We start from the raw sequence: 19,185 nt of genomic DNA, 5'->3' as shown, positions 1-19,185 counted from the left end.
CAGTGACCTCAATGGCTTTAATTTTGAATATAAATTGATAGAACTTTCAATAATAAGGCAGTTGAAAATCCCTCTAGTCCCCAGTTGGTGCCTGTCATGAATATAAATATTAGGATTACCATTACGCTATTTAAATGTTTTGACTGACCCCAAAAAACACCTTCAACCAAGTGTGATGCTGAAAGCTGAGGTATAACACGTAAGTGCAGTTGTGGCAAGAAACCAAACCAAATGAAACAAAACTCTGAAATTCAAATTTTAATTTAAAAATTGGGTGGGGGAGATCATAACAGTGGAACAATATCTGCCAAAGATACTGATCACAGATAAGATTAATTACGATAGTGCTTCCACCTGTCTTTTCTGTGCCCGTGATCCACAGGACTGGAGCCATCCCCAAGGTGAGTGCCAGGATGTTTTGAAACTGGGACACAGTGTACAGGGGTGAACAAAAGAACCTGCTTTTCAATATCACAATGCTAGCTGCAACCAAATGTCACTGCAGGGCTTAACAATGAGTAAATGCTGTGTGTATAAATGCTTCTTCTATATTTAAAAAAACAGAGAACAGAGGCTTTTGAGCATAAGTTAGTAATAATGACTGATGGGTTTCATTTACCTTAAAGGAAGGGACCCAGAAAAGTTTGGCTTATTGGGTAACATGTCTAAAAAAAAAAATGGATGCCAAATAACATTTTGAATAATGCAGTTTTTGGGAGGTTGAAGCGCATCCCTGCCACTGGATGCTATGCATTTTGAGCAGGTGTTAGCTACAGTAGCAAGGGTTAAAGGACAATACTTTCCATCTTTCAAGACCCATAAGGGAACATATTAAAATAAAAAACAAAAACAAGCCTCTCTCCTACAGCACTCTCATTTTGGCTATCTCCTGCTCCGCTGCCACTCTAATTGGACTTGAAGTGCTGCCTCCAGGAAAGTGACTCAAGAACCAGCTGGAGCAGAATGCAAATAAGCTGGTAGGGGCGGGAGCCCAGAGAAAGAAGATGAAACAAAAAGAAAAACAAAATTAAGGAGGAAAGGGGAAGAGAACAGAGACCATCTGAGCGTAGTTTACAATTTTTTTTTTTAAAAGAATACAAGGTTTAATTTTGATTTTTAAAACCATCATCAGGTTTTCAACAAGCAATCTAAAACCCCAGTAAGGGACAAATAAGATGCTATTTACAGATAATTTTCTTTAGGCTGAGTTTAGTTGTAAAACAAAGTAAAATGTACAGGTGCCTAAGAATGAAGTTCATAAAATGTAAAAGGCAAAAAGAGTCATATTCATGGTAACATTTAATTTCTGTTTTTATGCTGTGGCTACTACAAGCATATTTTCTAAATGAAGTCTCTTTTCTATGGTCTAATGGCCTCAGGAATATTATTTGGAGAAGAAAATGACTAACTGCTGCATCAGTTTGCAATGAACCTGGCTCTTGAAAGTTTAGGTTTGTGTTACCTGTTCCTTTTTTGAAAGTGTGTTAAGTAAGAAGGGCATCTGGCAACCACTGACTTGATACAAGCAGTCTGCCCAGGTCCTTTCCTCCATGCAGAAATAATGAAGCAAGACACACTCCCGGATACACACAGAATCAATATTGACATTAACGTTTATCTTTATAAGCAGGGGGGACCTGGCAAACTGCTGTGAAGAATTTATTTCAATTACTATTTAGACTAGTAAAGCTAACAGCTTTGAAAAGCTTAAAAATGATTTTTACCAGCTGGATGCAGCAGCTCACAGCTGTAACCCTAGCACTTTGGGAGGCTGAGGTGGGTGGATCACGAGGTCAGGAGTTCGAGACCAACCTGGCCAATATGATGAAACCCTGTCTCTACTAAAAATACAAAAATTAGCTAGGCCTGGTGGTCCATGCCTGTAGTCCCAGCTACTTGGGAGACTGAGGCAGAATAATCACTTGAACCTGGGAGGTGGAAGTTGAAGACAGAACCTGGGCAACAGAGCAAGACTCTGTCTCAAAAAAAAAAAAAAAAAAAAAAAAAATTTTTTTATCCTTGGCATGCTATACAAAAAATAACAATCACCTTTGTTTCTGAATTTTTTAATAAAAGCATGTTTGAAGTTTTTCTTCACTGCCTCTGATACTACTGAAAGGCTTTTAAATATCTGTCTAAAGGATAAAGAAAAAAAAACCCTTTCTATAAGACCTAATAATGTTTTGCTATTTTAATGTCATTCTATCTCACACACATATTAGATAGGTTGAAATGATTTCTAGGCTAGCCACAGAGAAGAACTATATTCTACCTTATAGAGGGAGAACAAATAATCAGACGCTATGTCTACTGGCCTACTGTGCATTTAAATGAATGGGAGCACTGCCTAGGAATGGTGACATGGTAACAAGCAGTCTCTTTTCACTGTATGAAATATGATTTCACTGCCTACATTATTGGCCAGCAAGGTCTGACCTGTTGGAACAGTAAAATAGTGAGAAAATCCCATATTAAGGAAAAACGGGAAGTGTTGCTTTCCTATGAAATGAGCTGTTTCACCATAACCCTGACATACCAAAGAGAGGGATGATTATTTTGTTAAAAATGTATCTGGTATAAAAGTATCTTTAAACTCTTTTTTTTTTTTAACCATTTAGGCTTAAGTGGGCTTACTTTTCTTCATGCTGGCAACTCTTTAAAAGCACTGATGAAAACACAGTCTTTCATTTAATAGCAAATATTGAGGCCAAAACATTTTTTCTTTTGTAGCAATCCATCAATTTACCTGTGCAAAATCAGCAGCAAGTCGCATTTTCCCACCTTCACCAAGAGGTCTTATGAGACTGGCATGGCGGATAAAAAGTTCAATTGCTCTTTGGGCAATAGCCTCAGTGTTGTCAAAGACAAAATCCAAGCATTCAAAGTGTTTAAAATAGTCACTCATAACTCTGGCAATGAATCCTTGTAGCTCCTTCATGTACAGAGAACAAGGAACATCAGGTCTTCCTGAGCTGGGTAATGATCTGTAAAAGAAAAAGTAGCCCTTTTCAGCACCGATGCACTAAATTGTACTCTTTGAATTTGTACTTCTCTTCCTACCAATGCTGCTATTTTAATCTTTTGTAATGTTTTCCCTTAATGGTATAAAAGGCATTATTTATTTTTTATACGTGTCAACAGAAAACAATGTTTAAATTACATTTTAAAAAGTGGTTTAGATGCTAGGAGAATTACTGAAGGAATTTTAGAATTCATTTATCTAAAGATTATTAAGAAAGAAATAGACAACCATCTATCTTGGATGAGTCAAATAAGTGCCACTCTTTGGCCTCTCAAGGTCCCTCCCAGCCTCTTAACTCTCCATCCACTCATGTTTTGCCTGGTAAACGAATGTATCAATAATGAATCCCAAAACAGCATTTTACACTCTGCAATGGCAGAAAACGCTGCTTTCCCTATACAATTCTTGGCAAAGACCTCTCTGCTCTTATGCTATTTAATCTGATCCATCCAACAGAATTCTGACTGTGGAAATGGTTATGTAACAGTACACATGGTATGCAATTTTTTCCTCCAGATGATGAGGTTTGGAAAGCCTTTAATTTGGATCAACAAATGATACCAGCTGATGCTCCATGAAATACTATTTATAATTTATAACTGTTTATAATTGCTCTTTAAGGAATATATTAAAAGAATGTGAAATACTTACAGGAAAGAGATATACCAAAACTAATACCTGATATTTTCTAATAATGAGATCATTGGCTACATCATGCTGAATCTTTTTCAAAAAGCAAGTTAAGTGGTTCCATATTCTGAGAATGACGTAGAGAAATTGGTGATGGTCTACAGAAGAACAACAGATATGACTAAAATGCTCAGAGCAAAAGAATGAGTTGAACTTAATTGTCTTCAAATACAGCAGTGGTTACTATAAATAGGATGCTAACTAGAGGTCCATGGCTTCCAGAAGTATATAGAGATAGAGAAAGTAAGCCTGTGTTCCAGCAGGAAGGGATTTCATAAAGGTATAAGACTGTGCCAGCAATAGCAAGGCTTCTAAAGGGTGCATGGAGGAACGTTTTTGTTTGCAGTATCATCACATGGTGGAGTGCTGCTTGGGTACAGGGGAGCCTTAGTAAATGATGGCTATCTTCGTGTGGGGTTTGGTTTTGCCAGATTCACACACCTGCATAGCCTAGCTTTACTCTAGGTTTGCCACTACACAAGGCTAGGGTGCAAAAAACAAATAAAAGAAGGCCCCCTTCCCGAAAATGGTGCCAATCTCTTTCATATATTTTTCATTTTTATTTTTGATGAATTATAATCATATACAATTATGGGATACACAGTAATTTCATACGTATACCTATGAAATGACTGAATCAATGAAATTAGCATACTCATCACCTTAAATACTTATCATTTACTTCATCCAACTGCAACTTTGTACCCTTTGACCAACATCTCTCTATTCCCTCCACCCTCTAGCTGCTGCTGTCATTCTACTCTGTTTCTACGCGTTTGATTGTTTTAGACAACAGATATAAGTGAGGTCATGTGGTATTTGTTGTTCTGTGTCTGGCTTCCTTTACTTAGCATAATCTTCTCTAGGTTCATCTATGTTGTTGCAATTAACAGAATTCCTGTCTTTCTGAAGGCTGGATGGTATTCCATTGTGTATGTATACCATATTTTCTTTATCCATTTATCAATCTAAATGCTGGTGGCCATTTAGATTGATTCCATAACTTGGCTATTCTAAGTAATGCTGCAATGAACATGGAAGTGCATGTATCTTTCTGACATACTGATTTCAAGTTCTTAGGTTATATACCCAGAAGTGGGACTGCAGGATCATGTGGTAGCTCTATTTTCAGTTTTCCATCATGGCTAATTTGCATTCCAACGACAGTATACAAGGGTTCCCTTTTCTGTACATCATCTTTCACACTTGTTATCTTTCATCTTTTTGATAAGTCATTCTGATAGGTGTGAGGTGAAATCTGATTGTGGTTTTAATTTGCATTCCCCTGACGATTAGGGATATTGAACATTTTTTCATGTACCTGTTGGCCATTTGCATTTGTATGTCTTTTTTTAAGAAATGTCTACTCAGGTCTTTGCCTACATTTAAATCAGGTTGTTTTGTTACTGAGTTGAGTTCCTTACATACTGTGGATGTTAATCCCCATATCAGATGTATGCCTTGTAAATATTTTCCATAATCCATAGGTTGTCACTTCACCCTTGTTTTGTTTGCTGTTTAGAAGCTTTTTAGATAAATGTAATCATATTTGTGTATTTTTGTTTTGGAGTCTGAGCTCCTGGGGTCGAATCCAAAAAAATTATTCCTCAGATTTTCCCCTTTTCTTCAGTTAGTTTTAGCTTCAGGTGTAAAGTTTTTCATCTATTTTCATTTTATTTTCATATATGGTATGAGATAAGGGTCCAATTTCATTCTTCTGCATGTGGATATACAGTTTTACTAACACGTATTTATTGAAGGAACTGTCCTTATTCCATTGTGTGTTCCTGGCACCTCTGTCAAAAATCAATTGACTGTAAATGTGTGAGCTCATTTCTGGGCTCTCTGCTCTGTTTCATTGGTCAGTGTTTCTATTTATATGCCAGTGCACCATGCCACTTTAATCATCATGTAGCTCTGTAATATAGTTTCAAATTAGGTAGTGTGATGCCTCTAGCTTTATTTTTGCTCAAGATTGCCTTGGCTATTCAGAGGTTTTGGTAGTTCCATATGAATTTTAAGATTATATTTTCTATTTCTGTGAAAAATGACACTGGAATTTTGGTAGAGACTGCATTAAATCTGCAGGCTGGTTTGGGTGGTATGGACCTTTTAATGATATTCTTTGAATTCATGAACACAGAATATCTTTCCATTTATTTGTGTCTTTGTTGATTTCTTTCATTAATATTTTATAGTTTTCAGTGTATAGATCTTTTATTTCCTTGTTTAAACAAAATGTATTTTGACTCCATTTTCTTCATTTGTCCCAAGGTATTTTTTATTTCTCCTTGATCCATTGGTTGTTCAGGAGCATGTTGTTTAAGTTCCACAAATTTGTGAAATTTCCAAGATTTCTCATATTACTGATGTATAGTTTCACACCATTTTGATTAGAAAAGATACTTGATATGATTTCAGTTCACTTTCATTTGTTCGGACTTGGTTTGTGGCCTAACATATATAACATGGAAGATTTAAATATACGCATAACTGAGAAGTGAATGTTAATCTTCATGCCACTAATCTTTTGTGTGTTTAGTCTCCGCAAAGGGGCTCATCTATCACTTCAGTGATCTAGGTTCTTCCTTCACTGCCTTTCCTCCCTATTCAAAACTATAATCAGATATGAGTCAACTTTACATTGACTGAAGCAAGTTTTGTGTATACTTGAGAAGACATATGGTCACTTGCTGTTGGATGCAATATTCTGTATGTATCTGTTAGGTTCAGTTAGTTTAAAAAGTAGTTCAGGTCCAGTGTTTCCTTATTAATTTTCTGTCTAGATGATCTGCCATTGTTGAAAATGAGGTATTAAAGTTCCTTCTATTATTGAATTACAATTAATTCTCTCTTTAGATGCTTTGATACTTGCTTTACATATTTAGGTGCTCTGATGTTAGGTACATATGTATTTACATTTGTTTTATCTTCTTAATAAAGTCACTCCATTATCATTATTCAATGACCTTCTTTATCTCATTTTATAGTTCTTAAAGTCTTTCTTGTCTCATAAAAAAGTTTATCCCTGTCCTCTTTTGGATTCTCTTTGCATGGAATATCTTTTTCTATCCCTTCACTTTCAGTTTGTGTTTCCGTGAAGATGAAGTGAGTCTTGGTAGGCAGCATATAGTTGGTCCTTCATGATTTCTTATGCGTGATCAAAAGCACAGTGTTAACTCGGTGCTACTTTGGAGTACTGTCTCAAGAATTTTAATCTACTCAGTTGAAACAATATCCTTGAGGAGTAAAAAATAACATTAAAAAACAAGTTGCATAAGCATGTGTCAACATAATTAAAAGAAAGTAAGTGATGTATTAGACAAAGTTTTGATATATACATATATATTATCAAATATCATTGTGGACTGGAAGCTTGAATTTAATTTATCAGAATACAAACTTGCTTGTCTACTGCTACAGCTCAGTTTTCCCAATTAAACCAAAGCCTTTAGTGGGAGATTTTAAACTGATAAAGTGCAAGAATGAGTTATGAAGAAATTTAAGTGTCGTTATAACATAATGGTAGTGAGTATGCAGAAGCTGAAGGCAGAAGAATGAAAAATACGCAAAACTGAGAAGTGAATGTTAATCTTCATGCTGCTAATCTTTTGTGTGTGTACTTTCCCCTCCACAAAGTGGCTCATCTATTACTTCAATGATCTAAGAGTTCTTCTTTCACTGCCTTCCCTTCCCTACTCAAAACTGTAATCAGATATGAGTCACTTTACATTGAGCGCAACAATTTTAATCAATGTTCTATGTCAAGCAGACATTTACATTTTAAACTTTATCTAATTTGGAAAGAAGCACACCAGTCTTTTAAAATAAATATCAAATACCAAGAAGCCATGCTGATGATTACTCTCTACTGACTTACTTATTTATTTATTCATTCATTGAGACACGATCTTACTCTGTTGCCCAGGCTGGATGGAGTGCAGTGGTGTGATCTCAGCCCACTGCAAACTGCCTCCTGGGTTCAAGTGAATCTCCTGCCTCAGCCTCCTGTGTAGTCGGGATTACAGGTGCCTGCCACCACGTCCAGGTAATTTTTGTATTGTTAGTAGAGATGGGGTTTCACCATGTTGGCCAGGCTGGTCTTGAACTCCTGACCTCAAGTGATCCACCTGCCTTGGCCTCCTAAAGCGCTGAGATTACAGGCATGAGCCACCATGCCCAACCGATGATTACTTATTTGGCAGGAGATCCTGTAACCCTACTACATATAAGGTTCATCTTGAAGGTAAACTTGATTTATTCCTTTTACCTAGGAATAGGTATGGAGGGTCTGATGGGTCAGGTTTTCACTATTATTTTTCTAATTGTTATCCCTAAGGGCTGGCCCTAAAATAAAGGCAATTCCTGGTTCTTGACTAATCCAACTCCACCTCATATTTCACATAAGCCATACGCATATGAAATGACATGACATTACAGAATTACTAATCATAAGACTATACAAAGTAGGAAAATTACTGCTTTGGGGGCAGTACTTTAAATAAAAGCAGCAGTGTTCCATACACCTATCCTGCTACATATGCAGAACAATCTTCACTGGAATCTCAACTGATTGCTGTATACATGAATCTCAAATGACTGTTGTATAAACTGAGCTGAAAAGGAGTCACCAAAGCAACTGGGAAATAAAAAATAAGGACAATGTTAGGCACCTTAAAATATTGCTTCATACTCATGGCAACCTATCAGTTGAAGAAACAATCGGGCTCACTAGTATTTAAGCACATGAGTAAAAACATATCTCTTTGGGAACTAACTTTCAGCTGTTAATATCTAATGTGTCATCTGTAGGCATTAGTTGCAGCTCACCAATTAAAATTATGTGACCACTGTTATTATAGAATAAGCCTTCAAAAATCAGCTTGTTTTGGCTCCCTTCTGAGGAGCATTCATGATCGATCTAACTGGGACACTTCAGATCACTTTAGAACAAAATCCATTCCTCTCTAAAATATTGGTAATCAGCAGTTAAATAGTCTATGTCCTATTGAGTTCCAAATATAGTTTTGTTTTGTTTTTTTGGTAGAATCCACTTTACCCTTCTGTGCTTCATACATTTTTAAAAATAGAGACTGATCTTTTCTTTTTTGAGACAATATGTCACTTTGTCATCTAGGCTGGAGTGCAATGGCATCATCACAGCTCATTGCAGCCTCAATTCCCTTGGGATGAAACCATCCCCTTGCCTTAGCTCCCCAAACAGCTGGAACTACAGATGCGTACCACCATGACCAGCTAATTTTTACATTTTTTGTAGCGACAGGGTTTTGCTATGTTGCGTAGGTTGGTCCTGAACTCCTAAGCTCAGGCAGTCTGCCCACCTCAGCCTCCCAAAGGAGGGTGGAATCACAGGCATAAACCATTGTAATTATAGGCATAAGCCTAGGTTGATCTTTTGACATTTCCCGCATTTCCCATGTGGAAGAGGCCAAGATGGCTGATTAGAAGCAGCTAGTGTGCATGGCTCTCATGGAGAGGAACAGAAGGGGTAAGTAAATAACACCTTCAACTGAAACATGCAGATACTCTGATAGAGACTAATCAAGGACACAACTTGATCCATGAAGAATGAAGAAAAGCAAAACAGGACAATGGCCCACCCGGGTGCAACACAGAGCCAGGGAGGCAAACCTCCCTTGCCCAGAAAAGTGCCTTACTGGTGGTAACTCCAAGCACTGGAAAATCCGAGGCAACTAGGGACAGGAAAAGGCCCCAAGCATACTGCAGCAGCCCTGTGGAAAAGTGGCCAGACTGTTACATGGGTACCTGTTCCCAAATCTCCTCATCCGGCAGGCCTGGGCCTCCAGCCATCCCTAGCCAGACCTATCAAGCCAGCAGCAACTCGGCAACTCCATGTGCAGAGCCTCCAGGGGCAGCTGAAAGCCTCTTTGTCACTGCCCCTGCAATGGAACTGCCCTCGTCATCCTTGGACTAACAAAGGAGCAAAGACCCTAAGTACCCTATCCATACCTCCAACAAGCTGCAGTAACCCAAGGAGAGGAAGCCAGTCTGTCTCCCACAGGTCCCTCTGCCCCCCCACCCCAATGCTTGTTACCAAGAGAACCCCTGGCTTGGGCCCACAGCACAGACGCTCCCTGCTGGGTTGATTGCACTGAGTGAATGCTAACATGCATCTGTTTGGGGTGGATTCCCCAGGAGACAAGCAAACGACTCTGGGCCACAACCACTACCCTTCCTCTGCTGCCTCCTACATGGGGAAGGAACACTGAGATCACCCCAGAAACCCATCTCACATGTAATGACACTCAGAGGCTCAAAATAAAGGGATGAAGGAAAATACACCAAGCAAATGAAAAACATACACAAAAAAACAGGGGTTGCAGTCCTAATTTCAGGCAAAACAGATTTCAAACCAACAAACATCAAAAAAAGACAAAGAAGGGCATTACATAATGGAAAGGGTTCAATTCAACAAGAAGATTTAACTATCCTAAATATATATGCACCCAACAAAGGAGGACACAGATTGGTAAAGCAAGTTCTTAGAGACCTTCAAAGACTCCCACACAATAATGTTGGGAGACTTCAATACTCCACTGACAGTATTAGAGAGATCATCAAAGCAGAAAATTAACAAAGATATTCAACACCTTAATTCAACATTGGACCAAATGTAACTGATAGACCTTTACAAAACTCTCCATCCCAAAACAACAGAATATACATTCTTCTCATCACCACATGGCACATACTCCAATATTTACCTCATAACTGGACATAAAACAATCCTTAACAAATGTAAAAGAACCATGATCATACCAAACACACTCTCAGACCACAGTACAATACAAACAGAAGTCAAGACTATGAAAATTGCTTAAAACCATGCAATTACATGGAAATTAAACAACTTTCTCCTGAATGACTTTTGGGTAAATAATGAAATGAAGGCAGCAATCAAAACGTTCTTTGGGCTAGGCATGGTGACTCACAGCTGTAATCCCAGCACTTTGGGAGGCTGAGGCAGGCATATCACTTGAGGTCAGAAGTTGGAGACCAGCCTGCCCAACATGGCAAAGCCCCATCTCTAATTAAAAAAAAAAAAAAAAAATACAAAGATTAGCTGGGCATGGGGGTGGTGCGGGCCTGTAATCCCAGCTATTCAGGAGGCTGAGGCAGGAGAATCACGTGAACCCAGGAGGTGGAGGCTGCAGTGAGCCAAGATCATACCACTGCACTCCAGCATGACTCCATCTCAAAAAACAAATAAACAAACAAACAAAAAACAAAAACAAAAACAAAAGTTCTTTGAAAATAATGAGAACAATGATACAACATATCAGAATCTCTGCTAAGGCAGTGTTAAGAAGGAAATTCACAGCACCAAATGCTGACATCAAAAAGCAAAAAAAATCTCAAATTAACAACCTAATTTTACAACTTAAAGAATTAGAAAAGCATGAACAAATCAATCCAAAAGTTAGCAGAAGATGAGATGTAACAGAAATCAGAGCTGAACTGAAGAAAATTGAGACATGAAAACCATTCAGAAGATCAATGAATCCAGGAGTTGGTTTTTGAAAAAATTAACAAAACAGGCCACTAACTAGACTAATGAAGAAGAAAAGAAAGAAGATCCAAATAAACACAATTAGAAATGGAGAAGAAAATGTTACTACTGACCCCACAGGAAAAAAAAAATCAGAAACTACTATGAACACCTCTACACACAAAAACTAGACAATCTAGAAGAGATGGATACATTCCTCAACACATACACCCCTCCTAAGACTGAGCCAGGAAGAAACTGATTCCCTGAACAGACCAATTATGAGTTCCAAAATTGAATCAGTAATGAATAGCCTACCAACTAAAAAAAGTTTGATGCCTGATGGATTCGCAGCTGAAGTTTACCAGATGTACAAAAAAGAGCTGGTACCATTCCTACAGAAACTAATCCAAAATACTGAGGATGAGGGACTCCTTCCCTAACCCTCATTCTATGAGGCCAGCATCATCTTTATACCAAAAGTTGGCAGAGACAAAACAACAACAAAAAACTTCAGGCCAATCAAGTAGGCTTCATTCCCGGGACGCAAAATTGGTTCAATATACGCAAATCAATAAATGTGATTCATCACATAAACAGAATTAAAGACAAAAATCACATGATTATCTCAACAAACACAGAAAAGTCTTCTGATAAAATTCAGCATTCCCTCATGTTAAAAATTCTCAATAAATTAGTTATTGAAGGAACATACCTCAAAATAATAAGAGCCATCCCTGACAAATCCACAGCCAACATCATACTGAATGGGGCAAAGCTGGAAGCATTTCCCTTGAAAATCAGCACAAGACAAGGATGCCCTCTTTCACCACTTCTATTCAACACAGTATTAGGAGTCCTTGCTGGAGCAACCAGGCAAGAGGAAGGAATAAAGAGCATCTAAATAGGAACAGAAGAAGTTAAACTATCTCTGTTTGCAGAGGATATGATTCTGTATCTAGAAAACCCCATAGTCTTGGCCCAAAAGCTTCTCCAGCTGATAAACAACTTCAGCCAAGTCACGGAATACAAAATCAATAGCATTCCTATACATCACCAACAGCCAAACTGAAAACCAAATGAGAAAGGCAATCCCATTTATAATTGCCACAAAACAATACAACATCTAGGAATACCAGCAACCAGAGAGGTAAAAGATCTCTACAATGAGAATGACAAAACATTGCTCAAAGAAATAAGAGAAAACACAAACAAATGGAAGGACATTCCATGATCATGGATAGGAAGAATCAGTATAATTAAAATGGTTATACTGTCCAAAGCAATCTTCAGTTTAATGCTATTCCTATAAAACTATAAATGACATTCTTCACAGAACTAAAAAAAAAAAAAAACTATTTAAAAATTCATATGGGAACAAAACAAAAAAGAGCCTACATAGCCAAGGCAATCCTATGCAAAAAAAACCAAAAAGCTGGAGACACCCGGGTACCTGACTTCAAACTATACTACAAGGCTACGGTAACCAAAACAGCATGGTACTGGTACAAAAACAGGCACACAGACCAATGGAACAGAATAGAGAGCCCAGAAATCTGATTGCACATCTATGACCATCTGATCTTTGACAAAGCTGACAAAAGCAAGTAGTGGGAAAAGATTCCCTATACAAGAAATAGTGCTAGGCTAACTGGCTACTCATACACAGAAGACTGAAGCAGGACCCCTTCCTTATACCATACACAACAATCAACTCAAGATGGCTTAAACTTACATGTAAAACTCCAAACTATAAAATCCCTGGAAGACAACTTAGGCAATACTATCCTGGACATAGGAATAGGTAAAGATTTCATGACAAAGACATCAGAAGCAATCACAATAAAACAAAAAATTGACAAGTGGGATCTAATTAAATCTAAGAGCTTCTGCAGAGCAAAAGAAATTATCAACAAACAGACAACCTACAGAATGGGAGAAAATGTTTGCAAACTATGTACCTGACAAAGGTCTAAGATCTAGAATCCATAAGGAACTTAAACAAATTTATAAGAGAAAAACAATCCCATTAAAAAGTGGGCAACTCACATGAGCAGAGACTTCTCAAAAGAAGACATACATGTGGCCAGCAATCACATGAAAAAATGCTCAACACCACCGACCACTAGAGAAATGCAAATCAAAACCACAATGAGATACCATCTCACACCAGTCAGAATGGCTATCATTAAAAGGGCAAAAGAATAAAATGCTGGTGAGGTTGCAGGGAAAAGGGAACACTTGTAACACTGGTGGTAGGAGTGTACATTAGTTCAACCATTGTGGAAAGCAGTATGGTGATTCCTCAAAGAGCTAAAAGCAGAACTACCATTTGACCAAGCAATCCCTTTACTGGGTATATACCCAGAGGGATATAAATCATTCTACCATAAAAAGATATGCATGTGAAAGTTCATCACAGCACTATTCACAATAGCTAAGACATGGAATCAACCTAAATGCCCATCAATGACATACTTGATAAAGAAAATGTGGTACATATATACCATGGAATACTATGCAGCCATAAAAATAATGAGATCATGTCTTTGGTGGGAACATGGATGAAGCTGGAGGCTATTATCCTCAGCAACTTATTGCAGAAACAGAAAATCAAATACCACATGTTCTCACTCATAAGTGGGAGCTAAATGATAAGAACTTATGAACACAAAGAAGGAAACAGCCATCACTGGGGTCTACTTGATGGGAGAGGGTGGGAAAACGGAGAGGAGCAGAAATTATAACTACAGGGTACTGGGGTTAATTAATACCCAGCTGATTAAATAATATGTACAACAAATCCCCATGACACGTGTTTACCTGTGTAACAAACCTTCATATGTGCCCCCAAACCTAATATAAAAGTTTAAAAAATAAAAAAGAAACTTTGTAAATGAAATAATTTGAAAAAAAAATAGAGGACAGTGAAATAATCAATATTTTTCTACAAATAGCTAAACTAGTAGATGGAAATTTCATAAAAAAGATATTCTTTAAAAGAACAAGAACGTAAAGAGAAACAGAACTGTTCAAAAACAGTAACTAACTATGGACTCAGGGATATAAAATACATATTAATATTTGACTGTTTAGCTGTAGAATGTGGTTAAGTTTTTTAAAAGCATTTGCAAATAACTATTCCAAATGCTCCACACTTTTCTAATACACTGAATCAAAACCATTTTACTCTATTTTAAAAGATTTCTGTAAACATCGGATTAGAAACTATGATTATTATTCTCAGGATACCTATGATATGGATGAGCAAGACACATATGAAACAGGTCTGGAATAACACCATAGCATTTGTGGCTAGGTGTGATGTGATTAGATTGCCAAAGAACCGCCAAGGAAGAAAAATAAGTCTTGGAAAAGGTTGGGCTGGAGCTTACCCCAGAGCCAAAGCAGGATTTGGACTAGCACAGTGGCAGAGGGAGAGCATTTTATATAAGGAACACCATGCCTTTGCCAAGGGGTAACAAAGAGGCTGAACTCGAGGATATTTGTGAGAAATAAGGAAAAAGACAAGCTTGGGAAGGGAAGAGGGTACAAATTACCAAAAGTCCTGAAGTGTCAGGCTGAGTCCCACAGACTCATTTTATATTTCAGTAAGAGAGAAATGTTATATACATGTGATGTGATACTGTTCATAAAGAAAAAAATAATTTAAAAAGAGGAACGAAGTGATGAAAACGAGAACTGAAAAATTTTAATCTGTGAATGGCGCTCACAATGAAGGAGAGGGCTGGAAGCTAATGCCATCACAAAAGGAACAAGGCGCTGGATGGCAGGGGGCAGCTTAGGGAGTAAGGGTAGGGGTGGGAATAGAAAACAAAGGCAGTAAAAGTTAGTAAAAATTTGGTTGGAAATCATTACCCAGAAAAATCTTCTTGATGCATGGTGATGATTATGGCCTCTACAGCATCTCCCACAGAAGTGAGTAAGGGTTGCACAGCATTTTCCATAAGAGCATGAATAGCCTGAAAAGAAGAGAAAAAGAGTAAGGGGCAAAATTAAAGAAGACCAACACAAAGAAATCTGAGATGTGAGAAACACCGTGACTAACAGTTTTCATATTATATCAAATGCAGACTAAGTTAACAGAAGTCTGCTCCTCTCCCTAACCACTATTGGCAATGATTTTTAAAGCTTAAAATACGTGGAAGACGGCACTAAACAATTTCAATATCCCCATTCTTGTCACTTTTCCCAAAAGGTTCAGTGGTTAAATGTGTCCATGGAGAAAGGCAGGCATACAGAAGAAGACAGTAGTTCAACTAATGAGGTAAAGGTCAAATAAACACATTTAAGTTTCACAGAAGAGTTAGGTAAGACCAAAAGTAACTATTTAAGAACTGGAACAACATCCTATGCTTTTAACCAAATTGAATATAATAAACAGATATTGATTCTCTCTAACTTTTAGGTTCAGGGATACATGTGTAGGTTTATTATATAGGGGTTTGCTGTGTCGTGGGGATTTGTTGGACAAATTATTTCATCACCCAAGCACTAAGCCTAGTACCCAATAGTTATTTTTTCTGCTCCTTCCCCCTGCTCCCACCTTCTACCCTTAAGTAGGCTCCAGTACAATGATTCTAACAGGGCACAACAGTTGGGCATTTTAAGAGTTAGGTTTCTGTTGAGAGTTCTACAGCAGTGATTCTCAACCATGGGCAGTTTTGCTCCCCAGGAAACATTTGGTATCGTTCGGAGACATTTTTTATTGTCACAGTTGGGGATAGGTGTACAAGTTTGTTACTAGCATCTGGTAGGTGGAGGACAAAGATGCTGATAAACATCCTATGGAGCATAGAACAGCCCCTATAACAAAGAATTCTCTAGCTCAAAATGTCGACAGTGCCATGGTTGGGAAACTGTTCAATGGGGTTTAAATCGTCAGTTACTTGATGTAAAATCCTAGGTCTTAGTTATGAGTTTTTGGTGTGGAAGTAATGGCTGAGGCTTCAAACACTTATAATAAAAAAATATAAGTATATTATAGTCACTTCAAAGATAAATAAATATAATGAAGATAGATAGTTTTGGCTCAAACAAATCATCAAAATAAATGAGAAAAAGTAAAATATAGGATCCTTAATCATTAAATTCCTAATCTATAGCCCTTAATCGCTGGTAAAAATAAATATACAATGTACAGGAATGTGTGTGTAGGTATGTATGTATGTGTGAGAAAGAGAGAGAGAGAGAGAGAGAGAGAGAGAGAGAGAGAGAGAGAGAGAGAGTGTGTGTGTGTGTGTGTGTGTGTGTGTGTGTGTGTACACATAAAGTTTGCCTTCCATATAGGAGCTCAGAGGCCAGTGATAATAGTTAAAAAGTTATACAGGTTGAGTAGCCCAAAATCCAAAATCTGGAAAGGTCCAGTGAATACTTCCTTTGAGCATCATGTTGACACTAAAAAAGTCTTGGATTTTCCCAGGCATAGGAATTTGGGAAAGTTGAGGTACTTGGACAACCACAAGGCATACAGCACATACAGATTACAAGTGTTTGGAAGAGACAGAGGTACAGGCTACTAAGAAGTTAGGAATTTATCCTAAAGGGACCAGGAAACCAATGATGGGTTTTAAGCAATACAAAAAATGTGGTTAATGATTTGGATTTAGGAAAAATCATGTGGGATAATAAATTGGATGAATTAGACTACAAAAAGGAGTACAAATGAGGTCACAGCAGTGGTACTGAGCTGCTGGAGACTGAGAGAGGGAGCTTGAAAAGGAGAGAGCTCGAGAGGACTGCCTAATTTTATGCTTAAACTCAGCACAAGTCTTCAGCTAACTCATTAACAATGCAAGTGGAAAGCAAACTAAATGTGGCTTGCAATTGAGGCTTAAAGAAGTGAATTGACTGAGGTGCGGCCAACTGCAGGTGCGAGAGTACACAGTTTGAGTATAACCAAGTTAATTGTCTGCTAAAGCAAAATCAACATGCTTATAAGAAATGTAAAAAAAAAAAAAAAAAAATTCCTGGTTCTACACAACATAACATTCACAGTGCTTAGGATTTGTTCAAAATTACTACATATAGAAAATGCTACGAAATTTTATCAATTCTCAAAGGAAAAGACAATCAAGAGATGCCAACCCTGAGATAAACCGGACTCTAGAATTATCAGGCAAGAACCTCAATGAGGCAAAGAAAAATATGCTCACAATAAATAAAATAATAAGAAATCTCAGTAGAGTGAATAAAATGTTAAAAAAAAAAGTAATTTTAAACTAAAAAATTATACCATCTGAAATTTTAAAATTGACTGGATAGGCTTAGTAGAAGAATTTTATGTAGCGATGACAGAGGAAAGAGTCAATGAACCTGAAGATAGAATTAACAGAAATCCCTCTGGAGAAAAGAAAACATACTAAAAAATAATTAAACCTATGAAACAACTGCAAAATGTCTAACATACTGGTGACTGAAGTCCTGTAAAAAGAGAAAAGAATGGGGCAGAGAGAGAGTAAGGCAGCAAAACTACTTGTGAGGGAAAAATGCCTCAAACTTTCCAAAATAATGAAAAGCATGAATTTACAGATTCAGGAAGGTCAGCAGATCCCAAACAGGATAATTTTGATGGGAACTATGCCTAGGCACACCATAAACTGCTGCAAACCAAAGATAAACAGAAAACCTTGAAACTAGGAAAAAAAAAAAACATACAAGGGAAATAATTTTAATAAGTAATGACTTCTTATTAGAAAGCATGGAGGCCAGAAAACAGTAGAACATATTTTAAGTGCTGAGAGAAAAAAAAAAAACCTCTCAAATCCTTAATTATGTTTTCTGTATAAATATCCTTCAAAGATGAGAGTAAAATACATATTTGGCAAAAGAAAATTAGGAGAGTTCATTGCCATCACACTCACATGATAAAATTTAATTTAAACTCATCAGATTTTAAATGATGATTTAATTTAAAATAATTATTAAAAAATCATCATTTGGCTGCTCTGCCTAAGAAATAGTCATTCTTTTGTTTCTTTTCTTAATAAACTTGCTTTTACTTAAAGAAAGGTAAAATCATCAACATTTAATTCTGTTATCAGAATTAAATTAGAAATCAGTAACAAGATATATACAGAAACCAAAAGTAATTAGAAATTTTAAAAACACATCTCTAAATAATCCATAACTCAAATAAGAAATCACAAAGGAAATTAGAAAAATATTTCAAACTGAATAAAGATAGAAGTATATTGTAGAAAAATTACAGTGCTTAGTGGAAAATTTATATCGTTAAATGTTTATTTGTGGGGAAAGTAGTCTAAAATCAATGATGTAAAGTCTCAAAAAAATCTTTAAAAAGTAGCAAAGAAAATTCACACACCCAAAGATAAACAGAAAATCTTGAAGCCAGCAAAAAGAAGAAAATTAAAAAAGATAAAAGCAGAAATCAATAAAATAGAAAACAAAGAAAACTAATAAAGCTAAAAGCTGTTTCACTGAAAAGATTAACACAGTTGCTAAACTCCTAGCTGGATTGATCAAGAAAAAAACAGAATACAAATAACAATATCAAAAATGAAAAAGAGGTTATCCTCATAGGTCCTAAAAACATCAAACAGATGGTTAAGTGAGCTCAGCACTGTGGTGTATGCCTGTAGCTCCAGCTACTTCAAAGGTTTAGGCAGAAGGATCCCATGAACCTAGGAGTTTAAGGCTGTAGCATGCTATAATCGTGCCAATGAATAGCCACTGCACTCGAGCCTGGGCAACATAGTGGGACACCATCTTTAAACAAAGCAACTAACCAAGCACAAAAGGATTTTAAATATTATATAGATTATTCTGACAAATGAAATAACTAAGGTTAGTAGACAAACACCTTCAACATCACGAAGTGTCAAAGCTCATTTAAGAAGAATAGATGGCTGGGCGCGGTGGCTCAAGCCTGTTATCCCAGCACTTTGGGAGGCCGAGGCGG

The 19,185-nt window shown here is 37.0% G+C and overlaps 1 protein-coding gene across 4 annotated transcripts in view; it reads right to left on the bottom strand.

Annotated features, from left to right (window-relative positions):
* COG5 (component of oligomeric golgi complex 5) overlaps positions 1–19,185 on the bottom strand; it is a 367,675-nt gene that overhangs the window by 32,478 nt on the left and 316,012 nt on the right. For all 4 annotated transcript variants that reach the window (XM_032275697.1, XM_032275699.1, XM_032275701.1 and 1 more), the window contains 2 exons: positions 15,123–15,226; positions 2,747–2,984 (listed from right to left, as the gene is read on the bottom strand). In XM_032275697.1, the coding sequence (XP_032131588.1) occupies positions 2,747–2,984; positions 15,123–15,226 (342 nt within the window). The remainder of the gene's footprint in view (positions 1–2,746; positions 2,985–15,122; positions 15,227–19,185) is intronic.

Source organism: Sapajus apella, unplaced genomic scaffold (genome assembly GCF_009761245.1).
Source record: "Sapajus apella isolate SASKATOON/1434 unplaced genomic scaffold, GSC_monkey_1.0 scaffold7, whole genome shotgun sequence".
NCBI lineage: Eukaryota > Metazoa > Chordata > Mammalia > Primates > Cebidae > Sapajus > Sapajus apella.
Note: the sequence above shows the minus strand (reverse complement) of the source record. Positions and strands in the feature narration are given on the sequence as shown.